Genomic DNA, 22,409 nt, shown 5'->3' with positions numbered 1-22,409 from the left:
GCACCTCCACTAATAAATACCTATATATAGTTAACCAATTGAACAAGTAATCCTTTGGCCATGCAGAACAAAGAGTTGCCAGCTTTTGCTGGCTTCCCACATCATGAGAAATTAACTTGAAAGAAAATAAAATCATAGCTTACGAAATACGATTATAAAAAAAAAAAAAATAGCTTACGAAATACCGGATGGCCAAATTTGATAATTAATGAATTGTTGGTTGGTTTAGTGGTAATTGGTGCGGAATTTGATAGGGAGGACTACGGTTCAATCCCCTCTAACTAAGATTGGGAAGAAGCTGAAATCACTTGATGCCATAACTGATCCTGAACCACATTAGGCGGTCCAGCGAGTCGGATGAAAAAAAAATCCAATGTTTTCTACAAAACTCAACCGTATGAAACTAATATATAATAACTATGCTATAGCTATAATGTCTACTAAATGGACTTCAACTTATATTTTTAATGATTTCTTAGAAAAGTTAAAAACGTGTGTCCTTTGAGCTCAATTAAGTTGGCTATATTACCAATAGCCAGCGTTTGCTCATAGTTACCAAACCTGTGATATTCATGCAAAAGTATATGCTTTACTAAAATCAATATTTACAGACAAATGATTAGCATGAAAAACATTAGTCTTCTTACCGTCTTGAGTTTTAATCGTGGACAAACATGGTTCACTTTGTTACTTGTTATGACTCTCGTACAAATGTTACCACCGGTGACTGGTCAACCACTAGGACCGGAAGATCCAACCGAGAACAACAAATCAGTAGCCACCATCATTGAAATTGTAGCCGTTATGATCCTCTTCTCCGGTTTCCTTTCTCTATACTCATCTAGATGTAGTGATCGTCAACAAGGGGTTGTTTTCGACCTCAGTTTACCTACCGGTGGAAGTGGTCTTGGGGCACAAAACAACGAACCAAGTGACGGTCTCAACCAAGATGTTATCGACACATTCCCAACTTTTCGTTACTCCAACGTGAAGGGACACAAGATTGGAAAAAGCAATTTGGCTTGTGCTGTTTGCTTGAATGAGTTTCAAGACGATGAAACATTGCGTTTAATCCCTAAATGTAGCCATGTGTACCACCATGGTTGCATTGATATTTGGCTTGTTTCTCATAATACTTGCCCTGTTTGTCGTGCTAACCTTGATCCAAGATCTACCGATACGATTGTGCCTACAACTATAACCATTCAAATACCAGAAGGAGAATTACATCATAATGAGGAAGAAGTAGAACATGGTATTCAAGAGGAACAAAAGAGAAACAAAATTGAAGCGGAACATTCAACAAAGGTAAATTTACTTCGTAGGTCTCACACATATTGTGCATCAACACGATCAAGATCTATAGGATTCTTACCTGTTATCTTGTTATCACGGTCGAATTCGACGGGTGTGTTGGTGCAACCAGGTGAGGATTGTGAGAGGTTTACATTGAGGTTACCTGATGAAGTACGACATCAAATGATGGTGAATACAACTACGCATAAACGTGCACAAAGTTGTGTGAGTTTTACGAGAATGAGTAGTGGCACACGCGGTTATAGGTCAAAAAGTGTTGGGTGTGGAAGTGGATGGGGTCACATGCATTACGAAAGGTTTGAAAGTGAGGAGGAAGAAAACTTAGAGTTCGTTAGAAACAGTTGGAATAATAAATCTGTTAGAAAATCTCCGGTGAAGTGTTTGGAAGTTAATATGGATAATTATGGAGGTGAACGATCGTCCAATCTTTTGTTTCCTGTGTAGTTTGTTGCAATAGTTGATCATTGTCACTTGTTGAAATACTTCTTCTTTTCCATTCAATAATAAAATTTGATTGTAAACAAAACTGTGGATCGTTTGTTAGGTTAAGCTTATGTTTGGATATATTAAAACGAGTGGAATGGAACATAACGAAATAGAACGGAGCGGAGTGAAACATGTTTTCTATTATCCTGTTTGGATATTTTATGGGCATGAAACAACATTATCATTCCATTGTTTGAGAAATGGAAGAAATGAAATATATTATAATTTTTTATTTCAGTTTTACCCTTATTTTAAATTTAAACATTTTCATTTTACCTTTTGAAATTCAATATATATTACTAGTTAGCATCATCATCAATTTAAATCAATCCTTTCATGTTTTATAAAGGGGTGATTACAGGAATTTATATGATGTTTTTAGGTTTATATTTAGTCATTTTAGTAGTTTTTAGAGAGCCAACACATGTAAAATACCTAAGAAATTAAGTTACTTGAAGAAGAAAAAATAAAAGAAATTACACAAACATGAAAAAATGTGTTGATAAATGATGTTGCGAAAGTAAGAATAAGACTGAAAAGGAGAAATGGGCCAACCGGTAACGATACGTTGGCCCAGTACCGTTTCTACTCAATGAAGGCCAAAATGTTAAAATCACAAAAAATGCGGTGAGCGTGGATCGAACACGCGACCTTCAGATCTTCAGTCTGACGCTCTCCCAACTGAGCTATCCCCGCATATATTTAATTGTTTAACAAAACACAATATAACATAACATAAAACAACAATACAACTGTTTATGCTTATCCACAACCTTCATCATCTCTCAAATAAAGTCTTTTGTCTTAACCAAGTTCCGTCTTATATTAGAATTGCACAGGACTTAGAAGAACGAAATTCACAATCGGAACCTGTTTCATCTTTCTTCTTCTCTCAACTTAAAAATAACAATGGGACGAACTTCATCTTTCCAGAACGAGTTTACTTTCGGTACGTTCAATTCTTCCTCCAAATTTCTTTTTATCTAATTTAATCATATCAATGTTAAGATTTCTCAAAATTTCTTTGTATGTAGAACAAAGGCTTGGAGAATCCCGTGAAATTGTCGCCAAATACCCCGATCGAATCCCCGTAAGTAAATCCCCTTCCTCAATTTCATTTCAATTTCGTTAATTAACCTATATTTTTCATTGATTTTTCTATATTTCCCTAATTGAATTGCAAGTGTTGAATAATTCATTATTTTCTTGTTCTTGTTCAGGTGATTGTGGAAAGGTATTCCAAATGCGATCTACCTGAATTGGAGAAGAAAAAGTAAGATCACTTGTATCAAATTTGAAGATTACATTTGATTAATGCATAAAACAATATACAATTAGAGTAATTATATTGCAAATAAATAACTCACTTAGTAAAATTTATCATTTGTGATAGATATCTTGTTCCGCGAGACTTGTCAGTTGGACATTTCATTCATATTTTGAGTTCCAGACTTAATTTACCAGCTGGAAAAGCTCTCTTTATATTTGTCAAGAATACTTTACCTCAAACTGGTACTAAACTTCAACTATGCTAATCTTAATTTAATACTTTTTTTTTCTTGTTACTTGCTCTTATTGTTTTTTCGTTGTGTTTTGTGATTGTTTTTGCAGCTAGTATGATGGATTCTGTTTATAAATCATTCAAGGAAGATGATGGATTTCTTTACATGTATTATAGCACCGAGAAAACATTCGGATCCTGTACATAATTTCAACTGTTAAACTCTCTGAATGTGCGATAAGTACCTTGTATCAGAAACTTCGTAAATATTTGATGTATGGTTTTACTGATTATTGCATGCATTCTTATTTATGTACCTTCCCAATGCTGTGTATATATAACAATGAACCATTTGGGTTATTCTATAATGGGTTTGAGAATTCATGACCGATGATGATATATGAAACGGCTCCTACTGGCCTTATTAGCAGATACTATCCCTGTTTAAGATATTATTATTATTACATCCTTGGTTATTAATTTAACAAAATGTGACTGGTTTTCAATTTCCTTACTACATTCTTTTTTTATTGATAATCATTATGTCATGTATTGTTCGCCTCTTTTCACTTGTTCAACTAAGAAAACTCCAGACAAATGTCTGTCTTCTCATATTTATCATTGTAAACTGGTACCCATATATCTGTTTCATCTCATTTCCAGAAGCTTTACCCAGTGAAATCCTTCATGGTATTCAGTTGGCTAGAAATTTGAACTCCCATCATGTGGTGTTTGAAATAGACTCTTTGATCATTGTCAATAGGGCTGTTCATGGTTTGGTTCGGAGAGAAAAGTGAACTGAACTGTCAGAATAGTTAAAAAATCCGAACTGAACCATTAGTGGTTTGTTCCAAACTGAACTGTTATAACAGTTCGGTGAACTGATTAAGTATCTTTGAACTGAGCCGAACCAAAATTGGGAAATTTTGAACCTCTGTTGTCTGGAAAGCTTTTATGCAACAATTTATTTCATAGAGATACAGACAAAACATTCTCCATTTTTTCTTAACTCTTTCTCAATTTTGATTTTTGACTATCGGACCAAATTACCCCCTCCCTCATTCTTTAACCGCAAGAATAATTACAACACAGGCATGGTGTCGTCATTGTAGTGTTTGTGACTCGTGAGCACTACCAACCATTGTTGTGCACACACAATAATAATCTGAACTTGAAGGTGGACGAACTGAAGATGGCGATGGACTAAATGAGGTCACGAGCTGAAGATGGTGAACTGAAGCTTCTATTACGACAGTGGTGATGCTGCGACGAAGGTGCGCAATTTTAGATCTATTCATCTCAGTTCTTTCTTCCTTTTTTTTTTTTTTTTTTTTTGAAATGTTCATCTCAGTTCAAATATGGGATTTTACCTTTGACGAGGACGTGAGAGGGGAACTGAGAAGAGAAATGGATCTGATTTTTGATTTTGGAGTTTTGAACTTATGTTTTAGTTTGGTTCTTACCAGTTCAGTAACAAGGTTCTTCACGGTTAGGTTAGAGAACTGTGATTCAAATATTGGTTTGGTTAGGTTCGGAAGTTATGTTGGCCGCTCCTAATTGTCAATATGATTCATAACCACATCACTTTGGTTTCCTCCATTAATCCCATTTTGAAAGAGGTTCTTCACCTTATCTCCCTGATCAAAAGGTTCAGTACGCTCTTCGTGAAGCAAATGTATGTTGATGATCTGCCTCTTACAGATCATTTGGCTGATTTTCCTATGCATGCATGTCTTAGATGTGTCCCATGCTAGATTTTTGCTTCAAGTTGATACTGATAGAAAGGGAGTGTGGAGGGTGTTCCCCTTCTTATATTCCTTAGTATCTTTTGTATTTACCTTATGTTATAAATTTTTTAAAAAAGCAATACATGACTAATACTAATATAGTTCTTATAACACATTTACCTTATTTAAATCATATATCTGAACTTAAGTAAAGTAGCTAACGAGTTTTATTTAAAGTTGAATGGATCTAGAGTATGTGAGTTTGATTTTTAACCGAAATAATTATTGACTGCTTCACTTGCATTTTAATTTTTTTTTACCATTTCACTTATCTTTCAACCGAACTATAAATTAACATGACACAATTCTCTTTGAAAACAAATGGTTATGACAAAATATTTCAAAAATGCTAAACATCACAAGAAATCTTCTCATGAAGCCATCACGACTAACACCATTACTTGCATTTTTTCCGCCAAACCCGGAATTAAAGTGATAAAAGAGGTTTTCAATTTCTTTTTTAACTAAAAATAAAGCTTCGGGAAGATTTCATATAGCACTGCTCAAAATATTTTATATCCAGTAGTTAGTAAATTAGGACAACTTGATTACAAATTATATATAAAAAAATTTGCATAACAAAAAAATTAAACCAAAACTTTAATACATATGTATGTAGGAGAAGGAAAAATTATAGAATAATATTTGAGTAGTGTTATGCCGCTTAATAATTTTATATTTTGCTCAAAAGAACACCGACATAACACTTGAGTAGTTTGATCATTAATCAAATTTGGATATTCTCCGATCTTAACCAAGATGATTAATCACTACTTGATTAAAAATTGAAAATCCTAGATTGATAAAAATAACTTCTACCAGTTAAATCAACCTACCTTCTTTTAATACTAATATTTTGTAATTCTTCATGGCTGCATAATGACATTTAACACGCATATAAGTCGGCATATTTGTATTAATAAAAGGCAGGAGACCTGGTAATCATAAGCTAATACTATGTTTCTTGTAAGAATGTTTTTGTGATCAAGTGGGTGCAGTGCAGCAGCCAAATAGTAACCATTCTTGCCCCAATTATTCAATATATTATATATAATATACTCCATGGCCGTCTAATTATGCATAGCCTTTAAAACCAGAAGAAGGGTTCAAAAGTAGATTACTTCAACTTCTGTCTAATATTGAAGGCTACAGCCAACACACGTTTTTGTTTGCAAAGTAAGACCTACTCTCACCTCCTCTCCTCCCATTTACAATAATATATTTCCCAACCTATATATATATATACACATCTCATGATGCATATATTCTCCAACTCAACCATAATTACTATCCAACAACATATATACTTCCATATATACCATTCTCTTCCTTGCACACTAATACTCAAAACTAAGATACATACATACTACATCAATTGAAACAGTATATCCTACAAATTAACAATGGTTAGAATGCATGCAACACTCTGTACCTTAGTTCTAATTATTCTCTCAGTTTCAACATTGACATCATCAACATCTTTGGAGTTTGGTTTCTATAAGACAACATGTCCATCCGCTGAGGCAATTGTGAGAAGAGCTGTAAACAAAGCCGTGTCACTCAATCCAGGCATCGCTGCTGGTTTGATTAGATTGCATTTTCATGATTGTTTTGTTAGGGGATGCGATGGTTCTGTATTATTAGAAACTACACCAGGTAACCCATCTGAGAAAGACCATCCTGCAAACAATCCAAGTTTACGCGGCTTTGAGGTCATCAATGAAGCTAAGGCGCAAATAGAAGCTGCATGTCCTAAAACGGTGTCATGTGCAGATATTCTTGCTTTTGCAGCTCGGGACAGTACTCGCAAAGTTAGTGGCGGCATATACTATTCAGTACCATCAGGACGCAGAGATGGTCGAATCTCTATCTTCGACGAAGTCACACAAAATCTACTACCACCATCTACCGAAGCAGAGAAACTTATCAGTCATTTTGGTACAAAAGGCTTATCAGCAGATGAAATGGTTACACTTTCTGGAGCTCATTCTATTGGTGTCTCACATTGTTCTTCTTTCTCAAACCGATTATATTCTTTCAATGCAACTTTTTCTCAAGATCCATCTATGGACCCTAAGTTTGCTATGTTCTTGAAATCCAAGTGTCCACCACCACAACCTCAGTTACAGGTAAAAAACATAGACCCAACAGTGGTGTTTGATGGTTCCACGCCTAATGATTTGGACAACAAGTACTATATGAGGTTGAAGAATCACCGCGGTTTATTAACTTCCGATCAAACGTTGTATGATAGCGACTTAACTAGGCAGATGGTGTTAAGAAATGCCAGACATGCTGCAATCTGGAGAGTGAAGTTTGCTAAGGCTATGGTGCAAATGGGTTCCATAGATGTGTTGACAGGTTCTCAAGGTGAGATTAGGGAGCGCTGCAGCATTGTTAATTCTTATTAACTGGACCAGATTAATATTTTGTTTTTCAAAAAATTGTCCATAGATGCAAAGCTATTTTTTATTCATAAATTTGTTTATTTGGATTAAAAGATTGGGTTTTTCATTCTTTGATGTTATTATATTTTGTTTGGAATCATTCTTTATAGTTTGTAATCTTTATCAATTAAAGTGTGTATGTGCAATCCAATGTAATAAAATATGAAAAAGTAGTGAACTACTCTCTTTGAATTATATATCCTTTCAATGTTTTCTGTTAACAAGATTTGGTGATTGTTTGATGATTTATTATTCAGTTGACCTCTTCAAATTGTATGCGGTTATGAAAGTAAAAAAAAGTGTCTATCCAAAATTATTCAAATCATATTCTTAAATAGAACATTGATAATAGAAAACATATGATAGTCAATATGCAAGTTGTTCAGCAGGTTTTGTTGTGTACTATCTTCAATGAAAATTTAGTTGAAAAGCAAAATTATTAAAATTTGGTTTTTACTTTAAGCAGCCTCTACTTTTCCTTAACAAATTAATGTGATTTGATTTTGATCAAAATTTCCTAAAGTATAAAAAACCATTCAAAATTACCAGTAGTAATCCAAATGCAAGAGCAGTTTTAGAGAAAAAACTTGTGAATTGTGAACTCAAATATTTGTTTTTCAATAGATGTGAACAAGCCATTTATAATTTTCTACTATTTCAAAATGCTGACAATAGTTTAAGATTGCGGTCTTCAACTGCGATTGCAACAAGAATACAACAGTTTTAGCTATATGTTTCTGCAAAGGTAACACAACTACAATGGTGACCATTTAACCGCAATATAAAAGTGTTCAGCCTAAGTGTAACCACGATTTAAAACTATAGCGACAACCAAACTAGTATGAACTCAAGAATGCACGAGGGAACAATCTCGGAAGAATATTGATTTTTGCTTTGACAATCAATGAATACAAGCCATAGCAGGGTATGTGAACGAGCGCCATGCAGATATACCTGTAGATCAGATAGATTGATTAGTGAAAATAATAAGTCTTCGGTATATAGAAATCAGGTTAGAGAAGATATGACATTTGTAGTGTCAATAGTATTTTACCATAAGGGGGCATATGGGATATTAAGCTCGAGAAATGGGTACGGCCACCTGTCAGAGGAAGAAAAGTTTAGCTGATGATGATCAAAAGAATGCGAAAATTAGTACAGTTAATTATATCTTATACCATTTTAAACCGCAGGCGTGAATAACCCATTGGAAAATAACATATGAGCAGCTCCATAGCACAAAATACGCAATTCTGAACCACGGAAAGGACTGAAAAAGAATGCATATAATTAATACAACAAATTGAAACCATTAGCTTGTGGTTAGTTAATTTATAATTCAAGAGGTTGCGTTACTTACAAGATTGTTCAGCAGTGTATCGAAAAGAAGGAAAAACGCGTTCAAAGTATGCATGCAACCCATCAACTGTCATCAAGTACAGATTAACATAATCAATACTTCACTAGTCTGCCAAATTGTTAATTCAATTTCATTCACATTAATATGCAAATTACTAATATGGAAGAAGTAAACTTACCATGTTTAGCTTAAAATGAGCAATCGATAAGAATGGGACAATAACGCACCAAAAGACAATGTCTGTTAAGATGACTGCCCCTGCACTAGTCTGCCAAATACTAAATATGAGTTCAACTAGAAAAGTCGAATATCAGTGACAAATTTAATTCATTTGTGTCTAATCACAAAGGTGTGATTTTATCGTTGATTTATGCCTAATGAGATGCTGTAATTACTATTAAACATTGTTGCTGCTCAATAACTAAACGAACAACTTGTAAATCGCAACTAACATATATTCTTTTGATGATTCTCTTCACGTGCATTCTTTGAATTTTAATCCTAGTTAGAAAACAAATACTCATCATAATTTTCAGAAGGAAAGGAACCTTAACCTGATAGGTAATTTGCATGAGGTAACCTAAGAAACCTGCTATTGGTTTAAAGTCCTCTTCAACATATCGACTTTGCAACCTGATAGAACTTTTGGTGTCCAAATCTCTTCTCAGAAACTCCGCCAGTTCCCCATTTTGAAGCGGAGGAGGTTTGTTGAACAACTTCCAACATCCGTATGCAGATACCGTTGTCCCCAACTACAATCCAAAAACAATATTCAAGTGCATACATAATAGAAGCTAATAATATACACCTTGCAACTAATGCGAAAAAATTGAAATGATCACTTACTGCAAAATATATCATTACTAATGTGAAAGTCCACCTGCATATAAATAAAAGCAACATGTTCAAACCAATGGTCCATAACGTGTTCAAGAGACCGAGTTCAAATCTCCTCAGAGACAATTGTAAAATGATCATTAGTGTTACTTTAATAGTAATTGAAAGGAAAGGTGACATACTCACTCAGTATAATAGTAAAAGATACTTGCATTGTATTCATGAATATCCAATGATAATAACACGGCCAAGATGACAAGGGAGGAAAAACGCGTAACCAACAGCACAAGAGGATGAACTCCTCGCCAACAGCTTGTCCATAGCTGAGAGTTGCTCACATGACCTGTGGCCACTCTATTGTCCTGTGAAGGTGGAGTCACTAGAAGGCTGTCAACCAAGATGTCGAAATCGCTGTGAGAGGCCGAGGGCCCTTCGTTAATCCACAGCACCCATAAGGCAACTAGGATGGACACTCCAACAATGCCAAAACACACAAAGTCGTACCACTCTACTATCAATGCCATGTATGGATTCACTTCTGCTAGGCAAAGTAACTTTGTTGCTTGTTGTACATATTGTTATTATTTAACGATTGAGCAAGTTAAAAGGAAGAAACTGGCTCTGGAAATTGTTTTGGTGTGTTGTGTGTATGAGAGGATACAAAAGGAAAGTAGTGATGGGGAATGATAGTTTTGGCTTGAGTTTGACTGTTTGGTTTGGATTTTTTAGTTCAACTTAATTTGAATATTGGTTACTACCTACTAATCTAGTTAGAGTTTGAAATGAAACATCAGCATGGATGCAATCAGGGTTGAATCAAGACATAAATTATAAGTGGGGCTAATATTTTTGTACAAGAACTAAATTATATTAAATTTACCAAAAAGTTATACTAAAAATAGTGTAACAAGAAAATAGTCTATTATTCATTTCTTGAAAATGAGCTAAAATTACATTATTACTAACTTTTCTAAGAACATCTCTTTTTATAAAAGTTACAATACGATCATTTAACTATTCATCACCCACCTTGTTTCAAATTAACAGTAATGCTGTCACTACGAATTCTAAAAATATTTCAATTTCAATGAATCCTCCTAATGTTTCAAATTAATGTTTCAAATTAACAGTAATGACAAGAATGTATTCCTAAAAATATTTCAAAACCAAAAGCCACATCAATTCTACAAGGAATCGTTACTAATTTCGGAGCAAACTAGTGAAATTAATTTTGGCGTTGATGGCGTACGACAAACAGAGATTCTAAACCACGTTGTACGGAGATGCAATTACTAATTTCTGGCTAGAACAGGATGGAAGGGGTGACGCCGTCATGATGAGAGGAGAAACGGGGGAAGGCTAAGAGTAAAATTGCAAGAAGAGGTGAGCCGTCGGTGAGGTCTCAGGCAGTGACCAAAAACTGAAGGAAGAAAAAAAGGGAAAACAAATTTGTTTTCGCTTGCAGACAATTTGTCTTTATTCACTCTACAAAATGTTTCAACTTGAACAATTATTAATTTTAGTCCTCTTTTGATTTTTGTGCCCCCTTCTTTTCCAAATTTGTCCCCCTCACGGATTAATTACCGAGTGCGTAAAAATGCAATTTTTGAAAAAATAAAATTGGGTATGCAACAAAACCTGCGAGCATTTTAAAATGTGAACTTGTCAACCGTCAAAAAAATTGTCCTGCTGCAGTCAAACGGTCTTGGCATGTGGCCAATTTTGATTAGCCACCTGCGTGGTTGTAACATAGCGTCCACTAAGCTTTAGTGAATTTTATAAATTAACACCCTTTATTTTTTCACACATCATTTTCATCTCATCTCATCTCATTCTCCAATTCTCTCAAAAAAAATTTCTGTTGTTATTTTCTTCTCGTTTGTAAATAGTCGCATAGTCCATCATCGGTTAGTCATAACGATCTTATTATCTATGTTCTTTGATGATGGTGATCGAAATCTTATTATCTTATTATCCATGATTGTGTTTACTATTTAAGTAGTGAGATAGTAAATTAAAAAAACATGGAACGCGCAAGAAATAATAGGGAATGCAAAAAGAAATTGTCAATAAGAAGTCAAGGGATTTTTTTTTTTACCCCTACAATTATACCTCTACCCCAACACATCAATTTATTTTCCAATTTTACCCTTTTTTTTTTTGGTAAAATAAGTTTACTCTTTTTTTGTCTCACCCCATCATCTCTCCCAAGATCATCACCGCCACCCTCGCCCTTTTCTTATAACTTGTTAAGTGGCACCATTCCCGATGATTTTGGCAACATGCATTCACCTGTGTATCTTGGTCTCTCCAACAATAGACTAGAAGGCAAGATCCCAAAATCAATTGGGAATATATGCACCTTGGAGTCAGTTTATGCTGATGAGAACCAGTTGAGTGGAGAGATTTCAGATTTTATCAGCCATAGTAACAATTCCCACTGCATTGGAAATGTATCCTCATTGTAAGAACTCTGGTTATCAGATAATCAGATTTCAATCCTCTCATCTCTTTCTCCTTCCTCAAGGGTGAGTTTGTTTCTTCATTAAATCCTTTACTTGTGGTTAAAATAGTGAAAATCCCAATTTCTATTTTGGAACCCTAACTTTGCTCAATGATAAAAATCTAAAATTTATCATTTTTTTGTGTTGCTATTTTATTTTTAGATTCACTTCTTTTCAACTTTTGGTTTGGAATAAGTTGATGAAATTGAGAGTTTTTCAGCTTAAGAAAATTGGTCTTACGAAAATTTTCAGCTTTAGTGACAGTTTGTCTGTCACTAAAACCTTTAGTGAAAAACTCCACCGAGAAATAACAAACCGAAGTACTTTGAATAAACAGTTCCGGTGCTTTTTTGACTTATAGTGACAGACAAAACTGTCACTAAAAGTTAAATTTATTTTGAAATATGAACCGAATTACTTTGAAAAAGAAGGAGATCCGGTAAGAAATAACGAACCGGATTACTTTGAAAAAGAGTTCCGATAATATAGATGAAAATGAGATCTATATACAGATTGTTTACTTTTAGTGACAGTTTTTCTCTCACTATAAGTCAAATTTCTTGTAAACTCAAATGAACTGATGTGTTGGGGTAGAGGTATAATTGTTGGGTAGAAAAAAAAAATTTCAGTAGTATCAAATTTAGCTGGGCCATGGATGTATTAGCCCAAAATGTTTTTTTTACAAAGTATTAGCCCAATATGTTTTTTTTCTTATGTTTTCGTTTTAGGCTCCATGGTTCTTTTTTCCTCTTGGATTTTACTTTTTTGCCCTTTAATAAAAACTTCGGTTGTTACGAATCGAATTTTTTTTGCCTTGAAAAAAAATTTCGGTTTCTGTTAACCGAATTTTCTTTGAATTTGAACTAGGAAAAACTTCGATTTCTGCGAACCGAAGTTTTTATCAAGGATAAAATTGGAATATTTGGGGGTATAAAAGATACATGGAGTCCTAGAGAGAAATGTTTTTTTCTTGACTTCAAGTCAAGTACTAGCCCAAGATTAAATTTAACGAAATGAAAAAAAAAATGAGTGGGCAGAGACCTCCATGGCCACGTGGATTAAGTAATTTATGTGATTCACAATTTCATACGTACGACGAATGAATCATCATCATCATCGTGGTCAGAGGGAAGAGAAGAGAAGAGAAAGAGAGACCCAGTCGCAACAGAAGAAGTGTGAATTCTGAAAATCTAGACCATGTCATCAACTACAACTGCAACCGTCATAACCTCTTTTTCAACAACTTCAGCTTTGAATCGCACTTCAACAACTACATTTTCCGCCAATTTTACCTCTAGAAACTTCCCCCCTACTCAACTATCATCTTCCAATAACCACTTATTCTTTAAGCTCCTTCAAACTTCTAAGCGATCCCCAATCTCCCGTCGCTTCAACCGTTTTTCTCCTGTCATGGAGTGGCAGGATTGCACGTAACTAACTCCTTTCCTTTCCATTTCTCACTCACTAATCACTCTTTTCTATTTCATATCTATGTATAATTATTGTAAAAAAAATTAAAAATTGAAATTTAAAACTTGTTGATAAGTATCATTGTATCACAGTTCTGTACTACTGATTGATGTCATTTACTAAAACAAAAAATTTAGTGATAATTTGACATGCAGGATATAGTTATTTTGGTTATTGAATCTGTTTTTAGTTAGTCAATTTAGTTCTCGGATGTGTTTCTCGTTGATCAATTTAATACATAAAATTACTAACAAAAGATATACTAGGGATGATGCATTTGCAATTTCTGATATATTTAGCGCCTATAGTGATACTGATAGGCGCCTCACACATTCAGGGACCAAAATAGTTGTTAGCACTTTCTTATATACATAATTAATTACATTCCTAGCAACTAGCATAGATGTTGGTTTAAAATTATTTCATATTATTCTACAATGTGGGATGCTGTTTTGTTGAACGGTTTTGCAATTTTGTTTATCTTAGAGAATTAGGCTACAATGTCATGTTATTTTTTTTTTGAAGAAGCTAAATTAGCCCAACCAAATTGGCATCAGAGAGAATCAAACCTGAGATCTTAAGGAGGAGCACTCTCATGTTATTAATGTTGTATATTTCTCGATTGGTGTCTGTTTTTAGCACTTTTGCTTGTTTTCTTCAAGCTGACCAACCACACTTTCACTGAACAAAAGAGTATTGCCAACTGCAGGGTTAAGAGGGAGGTTGATGTACCGGTCTCTGTAGCTTATGCTTGTTATTCTGACCGTGAAGCCATTCCGGAATGGATGCCCTTTATTTCCACTGTTAAGGTGTGCTTGCTCTCCTTCTAACCCTTAATTATAAGGGTAATATCAGAATTGCCATTGTCAGGTTTTATGAAAGTAATGTAGCCCTTTCCCTTATGGAATCATGGCATGCAAGACGCAACCTTGCCTCTTTGCTTTCAGGATAGATTAACTGCATTGACGAGGATACCTCAATTCAAATTAGGCAATAGTGAATTGTGTATGCTAGGACATGTTATAAATTGAAAGTGGTTTCATAATCAGAAATTATTGTCTGCTAAATATAACACAAAAATATTGCTTCTGTGTGTTTTTCTTTGCCAAATCAAATATTTAGTTTGTTTGAAATTTGTGGTCTTTATATTTTCTTCAGTGAACACCTTTCAAATAATAGCTGCGTTCAACTGTTTAAGAATCATAAACATGCAATTTGCATTCAAATATCATAAAATATAATAAATAAATTTTGATCTTGTGTGAAATGTTGGATACATTTTGCAGATATTGCCAGACAAACCCGACCTGTCGCGATGGTCCTTGAAGTATACGGCATTTGGTCAAAATCTCGAGTTCTCTTGGCTTTCTCGTAATATGCAGGAAAAGATTGCCTACCTAATACTTTTTCTTTTCAAAAATGCTCTTTACAATTGGTATTTTTTATTCATATTTTATCACCTTCTTGCAGCCCACTCCAAATCAGAAAATCCATTGGCGATCGCTTGAAGGTCTTCCCAACAGGTAACTGATAAGCACATTTTCTGATAAGTGAATATCATGTGCTTGATTGCCTTTTCTGTTAAAATTTCGGTAGTTCAACATTACGGAGACATTTGACCTGTAAGACTGAGAAGAAAATTTCCCACATATTTCTCCTCTAATTGTCCTTTGTATTATTATATTGACCTGTCAAAGCTTTACTGTAGTTTGGCTTGGCAACGGTAACTTTAACATTTAGACCAACTACAAAAAATTAAATTTAATACTCCCTCGGGCCTTATTTATAAGCAAATTCTACTTTTTAGATTCATTTGAATACCAATGTGTATTCAAATGAATCTAAAAAGTAGAATTTGCTTATAAATAAGGCCGGAGTAGTACTTGCTTATGTGCTCAAGTGATTTATAAAATTCAAAGAATCAACAAAATCTTACTTGTGCCATTAACCATTGTTTGGTAAACAGAAAGATGTTAAAAAGAGATATGTCCACTTTAGTCTGACGTGATATATGTATGTTGTTATGCTATAAATACTGCAGATTCTCTTGTTTTTAGGGAATAAAAGGCCTTTAACCTTATAGCAGTGAAATGTTCTAATTAGTAGTTTTAGACAAAGCCCTTAGCAGGGTAGTCAAGATCACGAGTCATCACATGAAATCGTGCGAACCTGCGATCTTGATGGGTTATAAAGTTATAATAGAAAAGTCTGAACTCTGAACGATACAAGAGTATATATACTAAAGGCTAAAAGGACTAAACTACCCTTTGCGTAGTTATAACAAATTACCTAACAACTCTATACCATTGGGTAACAACTCTATAACACTATTGAGTAACTCTATTACATCATCTAATAACTCTATTACATATCATCTAATAGTAATCAAGGTAGCACTTTCCTGTATGTGTCATGTATGTTATGTTTTTGCATCACTCTATTACATATCATCTAATAGTAATCAAGGTAACATTTTCCTGTATGTGTCATGTATGTTATGTTTTTGCATCGATATTAGGTAAGCCTATGATTGTGTTATCATTGTCATTTGTGCTTGAACCGACCATTCGTTAGTTGATTCTCAAAGTTTGCAAAATGCAATGCTTCAATCATGATTAAAGAATTCCTATCTGTATCTTGTTCAAGCCATCTAGCAGCTAGAAAGCACATTATGCATAAGCATGTTTCACACTAGTGACTAGTCTTAGGCCCCGTTTGGCCCTACTTATTTTTTACTTTTCTACTTCTCCTTAAAAGAAATAGAGAAGTAGAAAATTGTATTTGGTTCTATTTCTCCTTAAAAGAATTAGAGAAATAAAGTAAAGAAGTAGAAAATAAGGAGAAGTTGGGTCAAACACAATTTTTTACCTCTTTTCTACTTTTAAGGAGAAGAAAAAAAGTAGGGCCAAACGGACCCTTAGTCTAATCTCCATTTATCATTGAAAGATGAAACATAATCTAATGTTGCGACTGGACAGTGGCACCATATTGCCTGGATGCATTAAAAGACTTGTAACTGTCTGATTTCTCATGTGGCAGAGGCGCTGTGCGATTCTTTCCAAAAGGTCCCTCTTCGTGTCTAGTAGAAGTAAGGCCTTTATGCAATTTTTACAAATTTCACCTATTTTATATTGATAAAACTTCAATCTTTCTTGTACAACTGTTTTCGGCTTAATTTGATTCCATGTTTAGTAAAAAATTGGGTTAACCAATATCAATTGTAAGTTTCTCAGTGTAGTATTTATCAAACTAACTGCATGTTACTATTGGGCCAACTGATTGCCTGTCCCTATCAGTCCAGTGCATGACTAAGTGGCACACCACATGTATCCACACACTAAGGAATAACTCTTTCTATCAGTCCCATCAACAGTTTTTTCCACGCTTTTAACTTCTAACATGGAATTAGGAAAACTTCAAAGTGATAATAGTGTTCTCTCCATTATTTTTTCTTACCTAGTAAGCCTTTTATTTTAGTCAAGCACTAACTATTGCATTTTTGTCCATTACAGCTGACAGTCTCATATGAGGTTCCTCAACTTTTAGCTCCAGTGGCATCAGTAAGTACTGTGACCTTTAGAAAAATCTAAAGTTTTTAATAACCTTAAGTTCACAAAAACCGTGAATTCTTTCATTATTTGTGGATGGATAAAAAGTAAGACAAGTAGAAGATGTTTTCCTAGTTTATTCGTTTATCTCAGCTTTTCACCCAGTTATAAACTTATAATTCACTCTGTGTATTGTCACACTTGATTCAGCTTTAAGAACCCTTTGTGATGTTTTCCCCCTCTCCATGGTGTAATCTGCAGGCTCTGAAACCTTTTCTTGAAGGTTTACTTCAACGTGGTTTGGAACAGTTTGCAAGTTTTGCAAAAAGCTACAAATGACCGTCTTGATTTTTAGAACTGGACTACATTTCTGAAGATGAACATAAGTGATTATTTTTGTCCAAACACTGATTAAATTTCAGAAAGATTTGGGTCCGGTTACCATGCCAGTGCGTGTTGGTTACACGGATTGTTATATATCCCATTAATTTTTAAGTGTTAATTCCTCACAGCTCTGATGCAAAACGAACACATCAACATAATGCAGAAGATATGTTCTTAAACCCGCAGTTCCAACCTTGTGGCACTGCTGTAGGTTCAGATAAGCTATCAGGATAAGCTACCCTTCAAGGCGTAGGATTATTTCCATGTCTTATTTATGTACTAAGTAATGTATGCACTTTTTAGGCTGAGAAGCCCCTTATAAGTCATGTGCCCATACTAGCTGTACATCTTGTCTTTCTATACAATAATGCAAACAATCTTCATATATACTCTTCTATCATGCAGTGGCTGTAAGATAAAGAATGTGATATAAACTAATATATTCTCAGAACAAAATTTTATTGACACACAAGAATATGATGTGAATGTGGCGGTCATAGTGGAAAAAAATGACTAGTACAAAATAATAATGTAAAAATATTACATATCTACACCACCATCCTCTACCCCTGGGCTATGTACATCAACAGACAACGTGAAAAAATGATGGCTGCTTTTTCCTACGCCTAAACTGAAGCAGTCAAAAACAGCTTAAGTAACCTCCACAACACTTTATTTGATTAATTGTATATACATTCAGTTGCTAGCATTTCCTTCCAATAAGTTTCTCAAGCTACAAAGAGCCTCTGCAGAGAGGCTACAGCATCTCAATTTCCTCTGGGGAGGTGGTGATGACTCTGACTCTCCATGGTCAAGTGAAGAGAGACAGACAATGATCACTGTCAGATTGTCGAATGTGTTGAGGCGTAATGCCTCCATAACTAGGTCCCTGGCGCACTTCTCTGGATCATCATGCCTCCTCAAACCTTTACGAACAAGGCTAACGGCATGCTGACTTGTCATCACATCCCAAATGCCATCACATCCAATGATGAGGAATTCGTCGTCCTCTGTTAGAACCATTTGGCGAAACTCAGGCTCTGCAATCAAAGGTGAGGGAGCACCCCTAGGTAACTTCATGTCCCAGTCCCCTAGTGCTCTCGTAACTGATAAAACGCCATTAAGATAACCATCCTCTACATAACCACCCAATTCTTCAACTCGCCTCCTTTCTGATGGATAAATAGGTCGGTGATCTTGAGACATGTCAATGGCCTCTCCTTTACGACTGAGAACTGCTCGACAGTCACCAGCATTCGCTACCATTAGAAGCCTGAAAGAAGCATATTAGAAATCAGTTAAACAAACATACAAGGGAGGCCGTCTCTTCTTATTCATCGGTAAGACATATTAAGTACCATTGACTATCTAGATAAAACAATGTCTTCATATCCTATCATAAATCATATTTAATGAAATATGTTTGATGAAAAAGAGATAAACATAAGATAGTGGACTGAGAAAACAAGAATGTAAAGTATGGACCTACCTTCCAAATATCATAGCAGTAAGAGCTGTGGTCCCTGATGAAGTGTTCACACTGCAATCATCAGCCAAAGCTGAATCTGCCAAAAGAAAAGCCTTTCTGAGGGAATTCTCCACCTCTTGTAGAAATATGTTATCAACTTCAGATGTCTGAGGGAAATTTACATCTTCAAAGAAGAATTTTATAACATTTTTTCTTATATAAGCTGCAGCTTCAGGTCCTCCATGACCATCAAACACCTGAGACATTTGCCAAAGCTCAATTAGATTTAGAATGAGATTAATCAAAAACAAGGGAGCTAGGTGAAAATGCTAATTACCCCATAAAAGGCACTTGGTTTAGGAAAATTATACAGAGATCCCAGATTAGAAGACAAGTCATCTATCCTTATATGTTCATCTTCCATGTATCTACGCGGCCCAATGTCGGAAAAACTACCAGAACGGATGCAGGGGACGAATTGCAGAACCGCAGCTTCTGAGATTATGTCTGCAGTCTTAGTATCCTACACCAGAATAATAAGATGCAAATCAGCAAATAAGAATCAGTGTATCAAAAGATTAATTGCACTAATTTGTACTACTATAACTTGGGAAGTACACAAAAAACCATGCATCAAACTACCACATGAAAAATGACAAAAGAAAAACACAGAAATTGATGCAATCTATACCATTCATGGCTAACCTTAAAGTTCTTCAGTCAAATTGAAAAGAAGCTAATTTTCCATGCATGGATCATTACTAGTACAATATTTTGACTGCATTAATCTCAACAATAAAGAGCAGAAACTACCAATCATATTATAATCACAATTTTGAGAATCTAATGCAAAATTAGTACTAACATCTTAATTTAGGATTAGATGCACAAATTTCAAATGAACAGAGAGACTCTTATTCTAATTTCTAACAAAAAAATTGGGATCAACATGAAAAACCGATTGGACTATAAAGTACTAAGATCAATCAAAACAACTAACACAAATAAACAATCTAAACGAAATTATCAAAATTCAGGTATCTCCTCCAAAGATCAATCAATAATTCCACATATAAACAGATTACTGATCCAAAAGTTTCCAATTTTACTATTCTTTCTAAATTTCTGTTAGAACCTTGATCCGAAAGAGAAGTCAAAGAATTCACACAACAAGCAACACCAAAAAAAAAACCCATCAGACCCAATTAGCATCTATCTCATCTAACAACACAAAATCAAGAAAAAAACAAGAAATCATCAAAAGGGTATGAAATAAAAACTAACTTCTTTTGAAGTAAGTAACTCAGCAGAAACTGATTCAGAAACTCGAACTTTCTCAAAATTCGATGGAGAAATAGCATCTCCATCACCGATCTCATGTATATTGCTTCCTTTATTCGGAAAATACTTCACATCTAATACATCCACGCTTTGTTGACACACAACCTCTGCTTCAGCCACCATTTTTCTTCTTCTTCCAATAATCTTTCTTTTCTTAACAAAATTGATTCAAATTCCAACGTTTTACAGAGCTGATTCAAAATGCAGTAATCACAAAAGATTCGATTTTTAAAGATTTTATGTTGATTATTATTGTTTTTTTTCTTTTCTGTTGAGTTTTTCTTGTGAATTTTCTCGCAGTTTCTATTTTGATAGAATAATGATGAATAGTTTCTACAACGCTTATGTTGAAAAACAATATAAGTGGCGATGTGGTAGGTACTGGCGGCTACCGGTAAAATTGATCAGATGAAGGACACGTGTAGTTTAAATGACCATTTGATTCATGTGAAGCGTTTGTCATGCACGCGTTGAGGGGTCACTTAACCGACACGTGACTGTACTTTTATGCTGACGCGTGACTTTTGACGTGTTGGAAGGTTGTTATGTTGGAAGGACGGAAATGTCCTTGTGATTATAAGTTGGGAGGTTTGACTTTATGGTTGGTTACAGTTGGAATGAGGGTAATTTGGGTATTTGGTATACGCCGACCGAGTATCTTAATCATGTTCTTGTGTTCAGACTTGCTGACGCGTTTGGTATCCCCACCACTATTGGTGATGTGTGACATGGCCTCACTTACGCTATAATTTATTCCTTCTCTCTTTCGTTTTTATCGTGAAAAGTAGTTTGTAAAATTCATTTTAGGTAAATCCAAAGTTGTTTTTCATGTATGATATTCGGTAACTTGGTTTAAGCTATATTATGAATTATGATTTCTCATTTTGGTGGATGTTGATAAGATCATTTCATCTGGCAGCACCTTAGGATGGCCGAGGTCACTTAAGAAGACATTTTAAGTGATCTTGTGACCAAACCATTTGATATTGAGCACAACCCTAGAACGTCGAACCTAAGGGTATGTTTGGTTCGGGATTTTTGGAGGGGAGGGGAGGTGAGGGAATATTTTAAATGTTTTGTGTTTGGTTCAAATTTTATGAGGGAAGAGGAGCGGAGGGGAGGTGAGCAAAATCCATCCAATGACCAATTTTTGCTTCCCCCAAATTGGGGGGATTTGGAGGGGAGGGGAGGTGAGGAGAGATGAGTTATTATAATATTAATTGCATTGACATAATTATCCTCATATTTATTTGAAAATACCAAAACTATCCTTTTAAAATTTATATTAAATTTTGAAAATACCAAAACTTTCCTTTTAAAATTTATATTAAATCATACTAAGTTATTTGCTTGTTGTCATTTTTTTTACGTTGCCAACATCCTGTGTTTATTTTTTTACCTGTACTATTTTTATTTTTTTGTTTTAATGTACTTTTTTTTACAAGATACTTGTTTTTATTTTTTACCTATCCTACAACATTTTTGGAATGAATACTTTTTTTTTATATATATAATAAAATGAACACTTTTTAATTCATTGCACTGTACATATATATATATATATATATATATATATATATATATATATATATATATATATATATATATATATATATATATAAACTATCAACAAGTTTTTTTAGGAAAATTAACTATCAATAAATTGTTTTATACATATTTTCATATTCTACACATTATATTTTAGAAGTGCTCTAATATTTTTGAACATAAAAAATTTTGTTAGAATTTTGCATTTGATTATTTCTGGAGTTTTCGGTTATTGAGTTTTCATATTTAATTGTTTATGTAGTGAATACTGAATAATTTTAAAATGTTGAGATTTTGTAAAGATGACAAGGATAAAAAAGTAAATTAATTTTAGAATTTCTCCCCTCCCCTTGTGAACCAAACACATATTTAGTAAAAATCTCTCACCTCCCCTCCCCTCCCCCTCTTTTG

The 22,409-nt window shown here is 34.3% G+C and overlaps 6 protein-coding genes and 1 non-coding gene across 7 annotated transcripts; 4 read left to right on the top strand and 3 right to left on the bottom strand.

The window, feature by feature from the left end:
- Nucleotides 1-454: 454 nt before the first annotated feature.
- Nucleotides 455-1,843, top strand: LOC123902157 (RING-H2 finger protein ATL11-like). The gene has a single exon (XM_045951817.1). The coding sequence runs from the start codon at nucleotides 616-618 to the stop codon at nucleotides 1,759-1,761; it is 1,146 nt and encodes a 381-aa protein (XP_045807773.1). The 5' UTR covers nucleotides 455-615; the 3' UTR covers nucleotides 1,762-1,843.
- Nucleotides 1,844-2,426: 583 nt separating this feature from the next.
- TRNAF-GAA lies at nucleotides 2,427-2,499 on the bottom strand. The gene has a single exon. It is a non-coding gene; the product is annotated as a tRNA-Phe (tRNA).
- A 63-nt stretch (nucleotides 2,500-2,562) lies between these two features.
- On the top strand, nucleotides 2,563-3,734 carry LOC123902156 (autophagy-related protein 8i-like). The gene is made up of 5 exons (XM_045951816.1): nucleotides 2,563-2,752; nucleotides 2,838-2,893; nucleotides 3,024-3,076; nucleotides 3,197-3,315; nucleotides 3,415-3,734. Exons 1-5 carry the CDS (start codon nucleotides 2,713-2,715, stop codon nucleotides 3,510-3,512), a joined length of 366 nt encoding a protein of 121 aa, XP_045807772.1. The 5' UTR covers nucleotides 2,563-2,712; the 3' UTR covers nucleotides 3,513-3,734.
- A 123-nt stretch (nucleotides 3,735-3,857) lies between these two features.
- Nucleotides 3,858-7,756, top strand: LOC123902155 (peroxidase 5-like). The gene has a single exon (XM_045951815.1). It carries the CDS (start codon nucleotides 6,495-6,497, stop codon nucleotides 7,500-7,502), a length of 1,008 nt encoding a protein of 335 aa, XP_045807771.1. The 5' UTR covers nucleotides 3,858-6,494; the 3' UTR covers nucleotides 7,503-7,756.
- Nucleotides 7,757-8,159: 403 nt separating this feature from the next.
- LOC123902154 lies at nucleotides 8,160-10,697 on the bottom strand. Its single transcript, XM_045951814.1, has 8 exons — nucleotides 9,922-10,697; nucleotides 9,745-9,778; nucleotides 9,453-9,650; nucleotides 9,077-9,166; nucleotides 8,899-8,964; nucleotides 8,717-8,808; nucleotides 8,593-8,640; nucleotides 8,160-8,492 (listed from the first exon to the last, which is right to left on the bottom strand). Exons 1-8 carry the CDS (start codon nucleotides 10,257-10,259, stop codon nucleotides 8,375-8,377), a joined length of 984 nt encoding a protein of 327 aa, XP_045807770.1. The 5' UTR covers nucleotides 10,260-10,697; the 3' UTR covers nucleotides 8,160-8,374.
- A 2,632-nt stretch (nucleotides 10,698-13,329) lies between these two features.
- On the top strand, nucleotides 13,330-18,028 carry LOC123902153. Its single transcript, XM_045951813.1, has 7 exons — nucleotides 13,330-13,669; nucleotides 14,419-14,518; nucleotides 14,996-15,091; nucleotides 15,180-15,232; nucleotides 16,749-16,797; nucleotides 17,222-17,269; nucleotides 17,519-18,028. The coding sequence occupies exons 1-7, from the start codon at nucleotides 13,437-13,439 to the stop codon at nucleotides 17,594-17,596; spliced, it is 657 nt and encodes a 218-aa protein (XP_045807769.1). The 5' UTR covers nucleotides 13,330-13,436; the 3' UTR covers nucleotides 17,597-18,028.
- A 38-nt stretch (nucleotides 18,029-18,066) lies between these two features.
- On the bottom strand, nucleotides 18,067-20,816 carry LOC123902152 (probable protein phosphatase 2C 49). The gene is made up of 4 exons (XM_045951811.1): nucleotides 20,394-20,816; nucleotides 19,447-19,632; nucleotides 19,131-19,366; nucleotides 18,067-18,914 (listed from the first exon to the last, which is right to left on the bottom strand). The coding sequence occupies exons 1-4, from the start codon at nucleotides 20,571-20,573 to the stop codon at nucleotides 18,338-18,340; spliced, it is 1,179 nt and encodes a 392-aa protein (XP_045807767.1). The 5' UTR covers nucleotides 20,574-20,816; the 3' UTR covers nucleotides 18,067-18,337.
- Nucleotides 20,817-22,409: the final 1,593 nt, after the last annotated feature.

Source organism: Trifolium pratense, linkage group LG1 (assembly GCF_020283565.1).
Source record: "Trifolium pratense cultivar HEN17-A07 linkage group LG1, ARS_RC_1.1, whole genome shotgun sequence".
NCBI lineage: Eukaryota > Viridiplantae > Streptophyta > Magnoliopsida > Fabales > Fabaceae > Trifolium > Trifolium pratense.
Note: the sequence above shows the minus strand (reverse complement) of the source record. Positions and strands in the feature narration are given on the sequence as shown.